At 37.1% G+C, this 13,234-nt stretch overlaps 1 protein-coding gene across 1 annotated transcript in view; it reads right to left on the bottom strand.

Annotated features, from left to right (window-relative positions):
- The window catches only part of MORN1 (MORN repeat containing 1), a gene marked incomplete at its 5' end in the record, with an annotated part of 180,856 nt that extends 167,856 nt beyond the window's left edge, over nt 1–13,000 (bottom strand). The window contains 3 exon segments of the mRNA XM_080380680.1: nt 419–515; nt 8,935–9,022; nt 12,918–13,000. Coding sequence (XP_080236806.1) covers nt 419–515; nt 8,935–9,022; nt 12,918–13,000 — 268 coding nt within the window.
- Between the last annotated feature and the right edge of the window lie 234 nt (nt 13,001–13,234).

Genomic DNA, 13,234 nt, shown 5'->3' with positions numbered 1-13,234 from the left:
TTTAAACTATCTGGGATTACTCTCTTATATGCACGCATACCGTGCATGCACACACAGTTTGTTTCTTTTGCTCTCTTTCCAACATTTTAATTCAAAAATACTTTCACTTTAAAATTAAAAATCCACATTATTAAACCCCCCAAACTCTCCCTCATCGCAAGAATAAAAATCCATTACAAGAACATTCAATACCTCACTGTAGTTCTGCATTTAATTTGAATGAACAGCTCTCTCCCTTCAGGAGAGGTCTCAGTCGAATAGCTATCCCCCTCGCTCCATAGAACTATGCATTCTAGGAAAACTGAGTACTCAGAGGATGCTAAACATTACAGTCAGATCATATTAATCAAAAGAGGGACAAGCAAAGCATTATGTCAAAGACTTGTTAATAACTGGAGAGCATAATGAATGTACGTACCAGCAGGGTAGCCATTGATCCACAGTCCATCACAGATGTCACCAGAACAATTAACTATAGCACCCTGTTCATTGAATACGTCATTTCTCCACTGCCCCTTTAAACAGAAATACACACGGATTTTAAATTTCGACAACACCACAGCTAAATTATAAAGAAGGGATTATTTCAGCCAATTTTCAATAGCAAAGTGGGTGGTCCTCAAGGCTTTTTATAAATACCCTTCCAACATTTGTGTGAAAAGTTGAATAGGAGACCACACAACAACCGAGGATTATGTGGCATTCCTCTAAAGAGGAAAGGGGGGAGAATCAAACATTTCTTGCCCAAGGTTTGTTACTGTGGGATACTATTATGTGAGGTCTTTCAGTTCATATATTACACCGCATTAAATTACATGGCAAGAATGAATAACTGCTTTGTCACATACAGAATCACACATTATTTTGCTTTTTAAAGATTGTGAAAAGTGAAATAGTGTACCAAACTCAATTCCAAAAAGCTTGTTATTTAAATCTGGACTGCATTTCACCCAAGAGATACCCTTTACATAAAAGTTCAAAGATTCCTAAGGCTGCAAAGCCAAATACCACAGAAGCTTTGGTATGAGCCAATTAAAGTTCCTGGCTATGTTAAACTTGCACACGTAATCATGCAATTTAGTATTACGTCATGATGAACATGCAGTTTTTCTAGTGTACCCTTTCCTACTCAATATAGCATAATCTTGAGATCACTAGTTCACAGCCAGATTTTACTAATGTTAACCAATAGCTAAGTTGATAGACCTCTTTGTGGTCCTGTATTAGAGGACAGGAAAATTTGTCAGACATTTCATAGTATTTCCTGGCAGGACTGGGAAGGTCACAATCGGGAACACTCGTTTTAGTTTCAGACGCAAGAAAGTACAGTATTGTATATAGCAGTATGCACATTTATTCCAAGATACATGTAAAAGAGCATCTTGACGCACAGAGCTGGCACTGAAAGTTAAGTCTGAATTCTTCCCATTGTATTGAAAAAGTTTAGAGTTGAAACCGGTAAGAAAATGACCAGACAATGGTCAAAGTATAGTCACAAGTCCAGGTATGGGAAGTAAAATAACTCAGCAACAAACACCACTTGTTTTACACCATATTAAATCCTGTTTAGGTACTGGACAACATTCTGTCAATATTAAGAGTACTTAAGGAACTAGAGAATAAGAATATTTCAAATCTAAAGTGATAATTCTTCAGTTAAGTTGGGTATCTGGCTTTTTGTGTGATAACAGCAGAGGTACCAAATGAAGTGCTACTATAATTCTAAAATGTGTGTAAACCCAGTTGAAACTCCAGGTGGATTTAGCAGCTGAAGTTCTAGCACTTTGTTTACACCTTTAGCAATTACAGATGCAAGCTAGAAGATAAAAGCGAAGACAGGCCGTTCTTTGGAAACAGGCTTCTGATACTACCTGTGTTGGTCTATTCCTTCCATCACTTTAAGGCACAGGATGCTATCTTTGGCAGTTATCCCAATTGTAGCATTGTTCTCGGTAACTAATGTACACAACCTTCAGGCTCCGCTGGCATTTTCACAATCTTGTCTGCCTAGTGGAAAAGACCTTTAAAATAGTCAGCTAGTTATGTTCCTGAATGTACATAACTGGAAAAAACTCACCGTAATTGGAATTGTATCTAAATTATGTACTGAAATCATTAAGGCCTTCATCTTGCACTGTTGTACGTAAACATGCAATAGGATTCAGCTGTGTGTTGCTTCCTCCAAGGAAGGAAAAAGGACAGAGGATATAAAATATGCAACCTTTCTCAGTGGTTCATTATCACTACCTGTAAAGGCATTGTACTTGCCTTCAATCAATTTTGATGATTGCCTACTATTAATGTCACTCATTCTCTTAAGTAATTAAGCCACCTCTTTCTTAGATGTGTCTTTGTCTCTCCCTGGCACATTTCCTTGTCTAATCCTCTTTTCCAGATGGCATAAGGACGAGAGATAAGTGTTGCTAAAAGTTGCTTAGCAATGCAACACATGCAAGGTTTGGAAATGCTGACGTCCACATAAGCACTATCTATACATCACACATTTATGCAGAGAAACAAAGGCGTGAACAACCAGAGTGACATAGGGGCCTCCAGAAAAAGAGCTACCAGTTAGTACACAAACAAAGGGGAGCAGGAAATGGAGAAAAAGAAAAAGCTACAAGCTTCCAATGATGGCTTGTATTATGCTGTGGCGTTTTTTTGTTTGTGTTTGATTTTGGTTTTAAACTAGACCAAGAAATCCTGCTTTAAACAAAACAAAATCCTTGAGTTTTAGTAAGGTCCTGTATTTTCTGTGATTCAGAGACATACAGTGCAGTAGACACTACAGTCTACTAACAGGGACCAGAACAGCAATAAAGAAGTTCATGAAGAACACTAACTGATGAAGGCAAAGTTGTTTATCATCAGCTAGGTATCAGCCACATAAATCTTCCTATCCTAAGAATCAGCAATAAGGAATTTATTCTGGTAACTGCATAATGTAGTTGTGGATTGATTCTAAAGTAAATGTGTTTATATGGAATTTATTAAAACCACAATTAAATGTTACGGGTAATAAATAAGAACATTTAGTACACGAACAGTAATAATTTCACAAGGTCATATTATCATATTAATTCATTTCTGCAATAGCCTACTTAAATAGGTTAGCATGACTCATTCTGTGTTTAAAAAACCTGAGATGTTAGGAATTTATTCATCATGGGTGACAACTTTGAAACAAGTAGTTCTAAGAAAACAACTAAACAGTAGTAAATTAACTACAGAAATTCACATGTAGCTTTACTTAGGGTAGTCTCTTTCTAAGCAAGACTTTCAAAGACTAATTTTGATGGATATAGATTTTGACAATTTTTATTCAGGAATGAACATTTTAAATGTTAGTTACCCCCAACACTGTGTAGCAGGGCAAGGTGTTCAAAGACATCTGTTTATGAATATAGAAAAAGATGTTGTAAATGCGTCATAAGTACTTACCACTTCTTTTTTAATTTCAGGAAGCAATTTTCAGTTAACTGATGAGGTTTCCATTTTTCAATTAGTGGCTATTGCACTTTTCATTGCAATTAATTCTGTTTATTTCAAATTCAAACTTGCCTGCCTCTATACTCAACTTGCCTACCTCTTAACAGTGTATGATTACCACATGCTCTAATTCAGGCTTTTATCAATCGTTTTCATTATTTGGTTTCAACTATTCATCAAACTTATTTGCATGGACCTGATCCTAAACATCATGTTAAAACTACTTAACAGATTCGAATAATGACTGAATGCTTTCCGTTATAAAAATCTTTGGCATTATAGCATACAGCCTCACCTGACATTAATTTAGAAAACATGTCTATATTTAAATAAACGGAGTTACTCCAGTATATCCTGGACTCCTTACTTGGCTGAATATGTTCAGATAGTTCATGCTACATGGCCTGGTTTTAGAACTTGGGAGAATCTATGTCTGTTCCAAGAACTATAACCTCAAATGTAAATCAGTTTATGTCAAAAGATACACAAGGTTTTATTTCCCCCTCAAACTGCAAAAAGTTTTAGCATACATATATGCAAAATATATAACATTTCAAGAAGTTATTGATACTCAAATAGTTTCGATAAAAGAAAATACACTGGCTTAATATACACAGAAGACAACTTTTCAATACTTTTGATCCTTTAATACAGAAATAAATATAAAAATACTATTATAATTTTAAATCAAGACATATTAGAGAATAATGTCTTGCTGACAGTTTTTATATAGGAGTGTGTGTGATCTGACAGACCACCTTATTCTCAAATCAGCATGAACTTCAGAATAAGACCAAAACCTTAAATTCTGCAGGTACATTAGCACCAATTTTAAACTCAAGATTCCTCAATCAGGTTTTTTATGGGTTTATTTCTGGTCTGACAGTTTTTATCAAAACCTTACTTTATCCTTCTCTGAAGGCCTTTCATTATCATGTCTTCTAAAGTGAAGGTTAACAAGGGAAGCCCTGATGATTTCTTTGTTATGCGGAGTCAAGAAAGCATTCAACAATGTTTCTCTTTAGCAAGACAGGCTACCAGAACACAAGATTTTCAACAAATCCTCAGTGTAAAGTGCTGTATACTATGAAAAAACCTAGATAAACTAGAAATAGTAGTTTGGTGGGGTTTTGGTTTTGTTTGCTCCCCCCGCCCCCCATTACTGGTCTTTATTCTTACATGAAGACTGCTAATTACATCTTCCCACTTTCTTCTTGTCACATCTTATTATCAAGCGTTAGAACTATGTACCAGCTAAAGATCACTAAAAAACACTCAAAAAGCAATCAATTATACAGATTATGCACTCAGAAACATGTTCAGCCCACTTCCAGGCCACTACTGGGACTCAGCTAACTTCTAAAAATTACTAGAGCTATGAGTGATGCATTAGTTAGTGGTCCTATCCACAAGCAATTAAAATAAGAGCACTCAACATTCTAGTGTGGAGGCTTTTCATGGCCTTTATATCAGCAATAGTTTTATATTTTTATATGGTTACTGTAATTGTAATTATAATCATAATCAAGATTTATTGTATCTTCGAATTTCATATTATCCACTAGTATGCAGTATAATTCTGAGCAACTGAAATTCCAGTGCCTTAAATAATTTACATCGGAACTGAAACTATGACTTTTCCAAAGAGGTAACTCAAATGGATTCAGGGGGGAGGGGGGGCAGGAGAACAAAAGCCTGCAGGTGAAAAAGCCCATAAGGCTTGCCACCTGTTTAGTGTGGTTAACAGGTGTATCAAACAGCAGGCCTTCCTCTGGGAAAGAAGACAAACTACACACAGCCAAAACACACAAAGAAGTAGCAACAGGGACAGAATGGAACACAGCATCTGCTTACTGGGACTTACGCAGCTGCCAGAAATGAGAAATCACAGAAAGGAAACACTTTCATGAAGAAAATGAATGTTTTACCTCATTAACCTCTGCAAACTTCACGTACATGTAGCTGTTTTCTTTCATTCTCAAATGTGTGCACATACAAATGCAGGAAAACCAGACAGGCCACCATAGCTCACTGGGTGGTTTATTTACTTAATTTTTTTTAAATCAGCAGCTTTCAGGGGCTTGGTTTTTTTACGCGTTCCCTAGTGTTCAGTTATAGTTTCTATCTTGCATCTCTTGACAACATTTTTACCCAATGTGAAATCAATTTTATAGTTAAGCAGTAGATAAATCAGAGTTGTTTGTTATTATTGGAGTCCTCTGTTGATATAGTTATAATTATTGCTTGTTTACTGGACATTTAATCGACCTGAATCTCTGAAGGGTTACGAACTACAATATGCTATTAACTGACAGCATCCACTTACTAAAAATTTATCACTCCCAAAAGATTGATCTAAAAATCTAGCCCTGACATCATTACAATCAAAACTAAAGAGGAAAAACAGACAAATTCAACATTATTCAATCCATTCTATACCACATAGAAGCAATGCTAGAATACCCTAGAGCTCAAAATATTTGCCCATGTTCTTTTTATTCTAGCAGATTACTTCAGTATGTCCAAGGTACTTCTTCAGTAAAGGGGAAAAAAAAAGTATCAGATTTTTTCAAAATCCCTACAGTTACACACAGTTTACAAGCATAAAACTATTTGTACAAGGTATGGGCACACTAACTGATCAGCAATAAAGTTTGATATTCACAGAGATATCTGCCTATCCAAAACAAACTCCAAAACTGCAGAAGTTAATGTAGACAAAGCAGACAGAATTTCCAGATCCTTAATTTGAGTTTCTTAGTAGCTTGCCCTTTTTTGGGCACTGAACCAATTCTTACCATTTGTGTTATGACTGGGTTCATGTCCCCTCTGCTGCCCATACATAAATCCTCTAATTAGTTTTCACATATTTCCTGTTTACTTCCATATTATGTAGGCTCATGTTTTGCTGGAACTGTGCCTTGAGTTTTGTTGGACTTCAGTGTATACTGATCTACTACCATATCTGTTGGGAACGTACTGGCACAAACAATGAATACTGTGCACAGAAACCCAGTGGTTAACTGGATCACATTGTTTTTTCAAGTCTTCATTGACAACAACAGATCATTAAAGCAGGTGGTAGATTCTACCAGTTACTTGTACTGCATCAGGACTGGCTACTGAAAAAACAAGCAGTATTGAAAATTCTATAACCATTCAGTTCATGATTATTATTCTCAAAGTATATTATTGTCAGCTTTCAAATCTGAAATGGAAGAAGTGACCAGGCACACTATCAATTTTGACAGAGAATGACAGAGCCACAGAAAACTTAAGATCTGAGGCAGCGTTTGGGGCAGAAAGATGGAAAGGAGAATAATACTTATTCTAACACCACTCAGGGAAATGGCTCCACAAGCAGCATGCTCAGAGAGATTAAAACTGCAGAAACACACAACTAAATCATTCACCTGTAAGGTGGAGGTCACAGGTACTTAAACCCTTTCCAGAAGGCTGGTTACCCCTTTCATAATTCTATGGTAACAAGTTAAAGAACTGTTACCTATCATTTCGCCTGAAAAAAATGTATTTATATGCTTTTGTTGTTTCATGTTAAGTTATATAATTTGAAAGCAGTATGCTGGGTGAACACTTGCATTATGTGGTTGTCCTATTTTCTGCATAATATAAACACTAAGTCAATTGACAAGATACTGTTGTCAGTACTGTCAAGATTATTTTTTTGGCCAAAGTATCTCGTCACTTTTGAGCACATATCCAGTGCAAACTTAAATATAGTACTAAATGCTTACAACCATACAGAGGCAGACGAGGTACTGAGGAAGTGTAAGCCTGAAGAATTTACTAATTCAGTCTCAAAACAGATGCTAGAGAGACACCCAGTGGCACAAAACTGTGTGTGCACCCATGCGCACACATCTATATGCATAAAATACCCTGTCTTCAATGTCTCACAAAGTGAGAAGCTATTATAACACCGTTTGTATTTAACAGTGTATAGGTTATAATGAAACAAATGCACAACAGCACTTGTACGTATTTTTGTCATCTGCTTCTTTATCTAACAAGTATTTATTATCTTGTCCTACTGATTTTAATTCCCAACTTTCCTATATTCATGGAACAATACATAAAGATTTTTAAACTGTATTCAATAATTAAGTTTAGATTAACAGATTTAACTAATATCTTTTAACGTATATTTAAAAGAAATCTGGGGGTGTTGACAGGCGCAAAATAAGAACCAAACCCTTAACTGAAAAGCCAACATATCTGCTTATGTATATATCAATAGCAGACCAAACCACAAGATACCCAAGTGCCTTATGCTCTATTTTAACTACATAAAAAGTATTCAGTAGACTTTTGGTTGTGATTTCATGTCCACAGGAAAAAATGTCAGTTGGCTAGAGAAATGTTGTAAAGTTATATTGAATAGTCTTCCCTGTAATTTTTAGCTTCCCTGAAAACATACCATGAATTTCCACTAAACCTAGGGAGACCCCTTCTTTTCAACAACAAAGTAAACTGAATGAGGATCAAAGTCAGAAAGCAAAAGAGACTTAAACAATTAAACCAGTATTAAATTTCTGAACTTCATTATACCTGGGTAATGAAATAGTTTATGTAGTGCCTGTTCCAATTCTTAATATGTATGCAACAATTAAAAGTTACTGTTTTCAAGTTCTGAAGTTACTACCAAAGCATAAAATACTACTTCTTCAAAGGATATCTCTCTCCAAACACTTACCAACGAAACGATGTCAAATAAAATTAAAAAATAAAAAAAAAATCCCAAGACAAGCACAGATTAGACCTGACTTTGTTACTCAAAATTTCAGTAACAAGTTTCAGATATTCTTTTTTAACCCTCAAATACTGTGACTGCAATGACAGAACCCTGTTCTTGATTTGCAATGCAGTAATTCATTTACATGCTACAACATTTGGTCCTTATGTCCCAGGCCTCAAGGTCATCTCACTGAATTACTGGAAAATAATCTACACCACATCTTATCCTGCTGTTTAGTTCATACTGAAAATACATTCCCTGATCTTGCTACCTTGAAGGAGGTGTCAGTGAGTACGAGTATTTGTATGTGCTTATAAATACATACACATGCATTTCCTTCCACCCCCAAATCACTATGTTTACTCCTGTTTTACAAATAAGGAATATTCCAAATAATAATCACAATAAAACTATCAGGAAGACTACGTATCCGAGAAAAGTCAAACTGAAATTGAAGTTCACCTATATAAAAGACTATTATAATGTAGTAAAAAAAACCCTAAATAAATCAAATTTGAAATCTCCTGTCACTCAATTAAAAATGGGGACTAAATTTGTTAAATGAATTAACAGTACTAGTTCTAAACACAGGCCTTTCACGTTTATCTGCCTGAAGCATCCTCTACCATGATCCTTTGAGCTTATTCAAACAAATCAGCACAGTTTCTCATGAGCCTTTTTTAATATACCTCATATACTGTTCCAGCAGCACAAGGCAACATTCCATGACCTTGACACTCGTCTAGAATCCAGGCTCCTTCATAATTGTCCTCATTCCTAAAACAGTGAAAAACAAATAGGAAATTCTTAAAGGAAAACAGATTTGGTGACCTGGTACACCAGACTATCAGAGAAAGTGAGCCAATAACAATAACCAGTGGCAGTCAAATCTTCTCCACACTCTTACAGTCCTTTCCCTGAACTTTAAGTGACCAGTGAAATGGTACAGTTCAGTTCTCTAAAAACAGCATTCCAACCCTTCCTCAGGGAGAAAGGGAATTATAGACCCCGCAACAACCTGCAAATTAAAATTTTGTTTATTCATTCATTCATTGTGAGCCTGACCATTTCTGGTAAGTACTCAGCAACTTTTCAGTCAGAGCCTTCTGAATTTATTTCCAAATTACAGTTGGCTTAAGTTAGCAGAATGTTATCTACCTTCAATAAAATCACAGTCATGGGTACTATGCACAGTAAACTCCAAACATGAGGAAACATCAACAAAAAAATAACACCACCAAACCCCATGCACATAGTTTTTATACAGGATGAATGTCTACAGTAAAACCAGAACAGGAAACTGACTGCATGCACAATGAAACTGGTGCTCCAAAGATCTTACTATTCAGTGCTACTGCAAGCACTAGCATCACTGAGTAACCTGACTCCAGTGCAAATACCACAACATGGAGCTTGACAGGGATACTACTACATTGGTTACATTTGAGTCAATTAAGAAATTCTTTACAAACCTGAGTAACTGTACCTAAACTCTGTCTTAAATACATGCAAGATCCCAACTGTTTCAGTCCTGCTAGACTGACTCCGAATGAAAACCAGAACAGTATTACTTCAACATTCAGGTGCCCTCAAAACTCATTTCAACTGTTTCCAAGGCTGTACCCAATCAATGCACATAGGCTGTTAAGAGTATCAAATTCTCATATGATGCAAATGTTACAAATTCAGTCAACCAAGCTGCACCATATTTGTATCTGGCCTAAGTCTGGGAGTCCTAGAATTCACCTGTACCCTTTTTCATTTTAACATAATTTAAAATGCACTTATTTCCTCGATATGAAAAAGTGACTAGAAGTAAAGAGAGCCGGACATAAAATGTTTCCTGATTAACAATTCATTCTGTTTGAAAACTAATAAGGCAACCGTTCCATTTCCCATGCTATGTTACTAAACTATTCATACAATCGCAGCAGTGCCAGCTGTTTTCTGCATCTTAACATCAGTATGGCCTTTTTGTTTGTAGATTATAGCCTAGCCAGTAACAGGTTTTTTCCCCATCTCTAAATTTCACTAAACATTACTATTTCTAAATACTTACTCAAACATAACTCAGCATTTTATAGCTTATTTTTGAAGCAGAAACTAATTCTCACAGATTAAGTCAACATAAAGTGAGAACAAGAGCTTAGTTTCCCAGCTTTCAGTAAACCAAAGCCATCTTTGAAAAATGAAATCATTAAATAATTGTATTTATGCAGCTTAAACAGGCCTGTTCAGTCTTGACAGAGCAAATTTTAAACAGAGCTTACTCAAAGAGTCTAATTTACCTTCTCTCATTCCACAGAACTCTCCTTTGTATTTCCCACCATCTTTATGTTTCAAGACTTCATGTGTGGAGCTTTCCAAACACAAACTGACCAGAATTAAGTGTTCCCTTGAACCAAATAGATGAGAAAGTTAAACACAGAAATAAACATATTTGAAGTTCACCAATAAGTGGTATTTCACTTGTAAAGCACAAATAGAAGACATTCTAAAGCCTGTAAGTTTGTAATTAACAACTACTTTTTTATTATTGCTGTCTATTGAAGACTACAAACGTGCTCATTCAGTCTTTATTTTAAAACTAATGAATCATAATCCTCCTGGTCTTTAAAAAGACAGTGATTTGTTAAAAAGAAAAGATTTATTCTATGTTCTTTTATGGTTAAGGAACATACAGAGGTAGTACTTGAATTTCGTAGTCACCTTAACAGCTTTTTGATGGCATGTACTCATTCAAATCTTCTGTGTCAAAGCCTGAAAAACTTAGCACTAGAAGAACTGTAATGTGAATGTCCTGATGTATGTGAACTTAGAATGACACACAACTATTTTTCTGTCAAGTATTTACCCTTTTTTCTGTGATACACTGTATTTCAGGTGGTCACTCTTTATTTTCTGTCAGCCTTACAGATTGTTGACTAAAGGGCTTAGGTGAAGTCACTGACTTAGCTGTACAGGAATAAAGAGAAACAGGAAAAAAATTATTTTCTGGAGCAACTTATTGGGACAGATCTTTAATCGAAGAACTTCTTTCTGCTCAGGATGTTAGAAGAGAGTGAATTCACTGAAACATTCCCCTGGCAAATCATGCATGAGACACCTCTCCATAAGGGATTGTTTATTCAAATTCTTTAAATCCTTTAACATCTTTGGCTTGATCTTGTGAAGCACTTCACATGAGCACAAATCTGCATATATGAGCATCTTTGAAGGACTGAGACTGTTATAAAAAATTGGTGATACATGTTTCTGGTTTCTACCATTAATGCATTTGATTAACTTTCTGAGATGACTGAAGGTTAACCCAGCCTAAACTGAGAGGGCAACAAGAAAATATGAAAACTATAACTCTTCAATAAATATCATGGAAGTCTGACAACTTGGACTAAACCAGTTTGGCTGCTTATGATATGTATTTATATATCAAAAGGGGATATGGATATTATTTTTTAAAGGAATGTAATAGTTACAGGATCACCTGTTCATGTCCAGTATTGAAATCCATTCCCTATGATTTCTCCTTTGACAAACTTGCCCTCATAGTAACTTCCATCTTTAGTAACAGCTTGTCCTGTCCTAGAAAATAAAACAATACTTCCAAACTGTTTCAACAAACATCCCCCTTTTTTCAAGTTGAACCTTCTCCTATTTTTCTCCTTTATATGATTAAATTTATATCTATACATTGTTAGCACCTTCACATGCTTCAGACCCTTCTCAAGCCTTACTATCTTTCTGTCTAAACATTTACCCTAACTGAAGGTATTTACCAGGCAGAAATCCTAAATCCATTAAATCAAGGTTTTCCCTATTGGCTCTAATAGAACAGACTGGAATCACAGCTATTAAAACCTTTGAAGTCAAGGATTTGACATCCAAGCAGTCTGTAAGCTCTACAGCTATGGAAGTTCTACACGTAATGATTATTCACTGTACGATGTGAAAAGAGGGGATCTATTTGCCTTGCTGTTCTGTCTTGTAGTGTGCAAAAGGTTTAAAAACTACAAGTGAGCCTATTTAAAAAAAACCCCAACAACCATCAACCAAAACCAAACAACACACAAGCAAAAAAAAACACCACCTAAAAGGATTGTTGCAAGCTAAATCCATTTCTGCTCCTCAGCTCAGGGCCCAGAATATCCCCAATAGGCCCCAATTCCCCTGACAAGACCCGCCTGAGGCCACTGCACTGACACTGCCCATTGCATTAAGACAACGGAAATTATTTGAACAATACAAAAAGACTAGATCAAATATCGAATAAATACAAAAATGCTGATTTTACATGAGGATACCAATTTTAAAGTTTCAGTATAGACAATGTTTATGTGAAGATAAATGTATTACCGTGCTTACTGTTTATATTCACATTACATTGTAACGGGAACCCAGGCTTTTAAGTATCTACGGGTCATTTTAAGTGTTACAGGCCACACAGAAACAGCCAGAAAACAAAGCGTTTGTGACAGGCCACCTTTGCGTAAAACGAGAACGCTAGCACGGAAAATAAAGCAATCCCGTAAAAGGAAAAGCGCTTGTATTTACATCGGCTCAAACACAGGAGCGCGGGCTCGGCCTCTCCTCAGCTTAACGAGAGCGGGCTCGGCGCTGGCGCGGGGCGGCCCGAGGCGGCGCGGCCGCGAGGGAGGGTCGCTGCCACACGCACCGCGGGCCCAGGCGGGAAGGGAACACAGCAGGGGCCCAGCCCGCCGAGCCCGGGCCCGCCCGCCCTGGCCGCCCCCACGCCATTCACGGCCTGGGCCGCCGCCGCCACCGGCTGCACGGGAGCAGGGCTGCACCTGCGCCACCCGCCGCGCCGCGCCCCGCCCCGCCCCCGGCCGCGCAGAGCAGGTCCCCGCTGGTTGCATGCAGGCCGCCGGCAGGCCTAAGGGAACGCTCCCTCCGCCGCACCTGCCCGCCGCCCCGAGCACGGTACGGTACGGCACGGCATGGTATGGTATGGCATGGCGCGGCGCGGTCCGG

The sequence above is a fragment of the Falco punctatus genome (assembly GCF_963210335.1).
Source record: "Falco punctatus genome assembly, chromosome: 3".
In the NCBI taxonomy this organism is placed as follows: domain Eukaryota; kingdom Metazoa; phylum Chordata; class Aves; order Falconiformes; family Falconidae; genus Falco; species Falco punctatus.
Note: the sequence above shows the minus strand (reverse complement) of the source record. Positions and strands in the feature narration are given on the sequence as shown.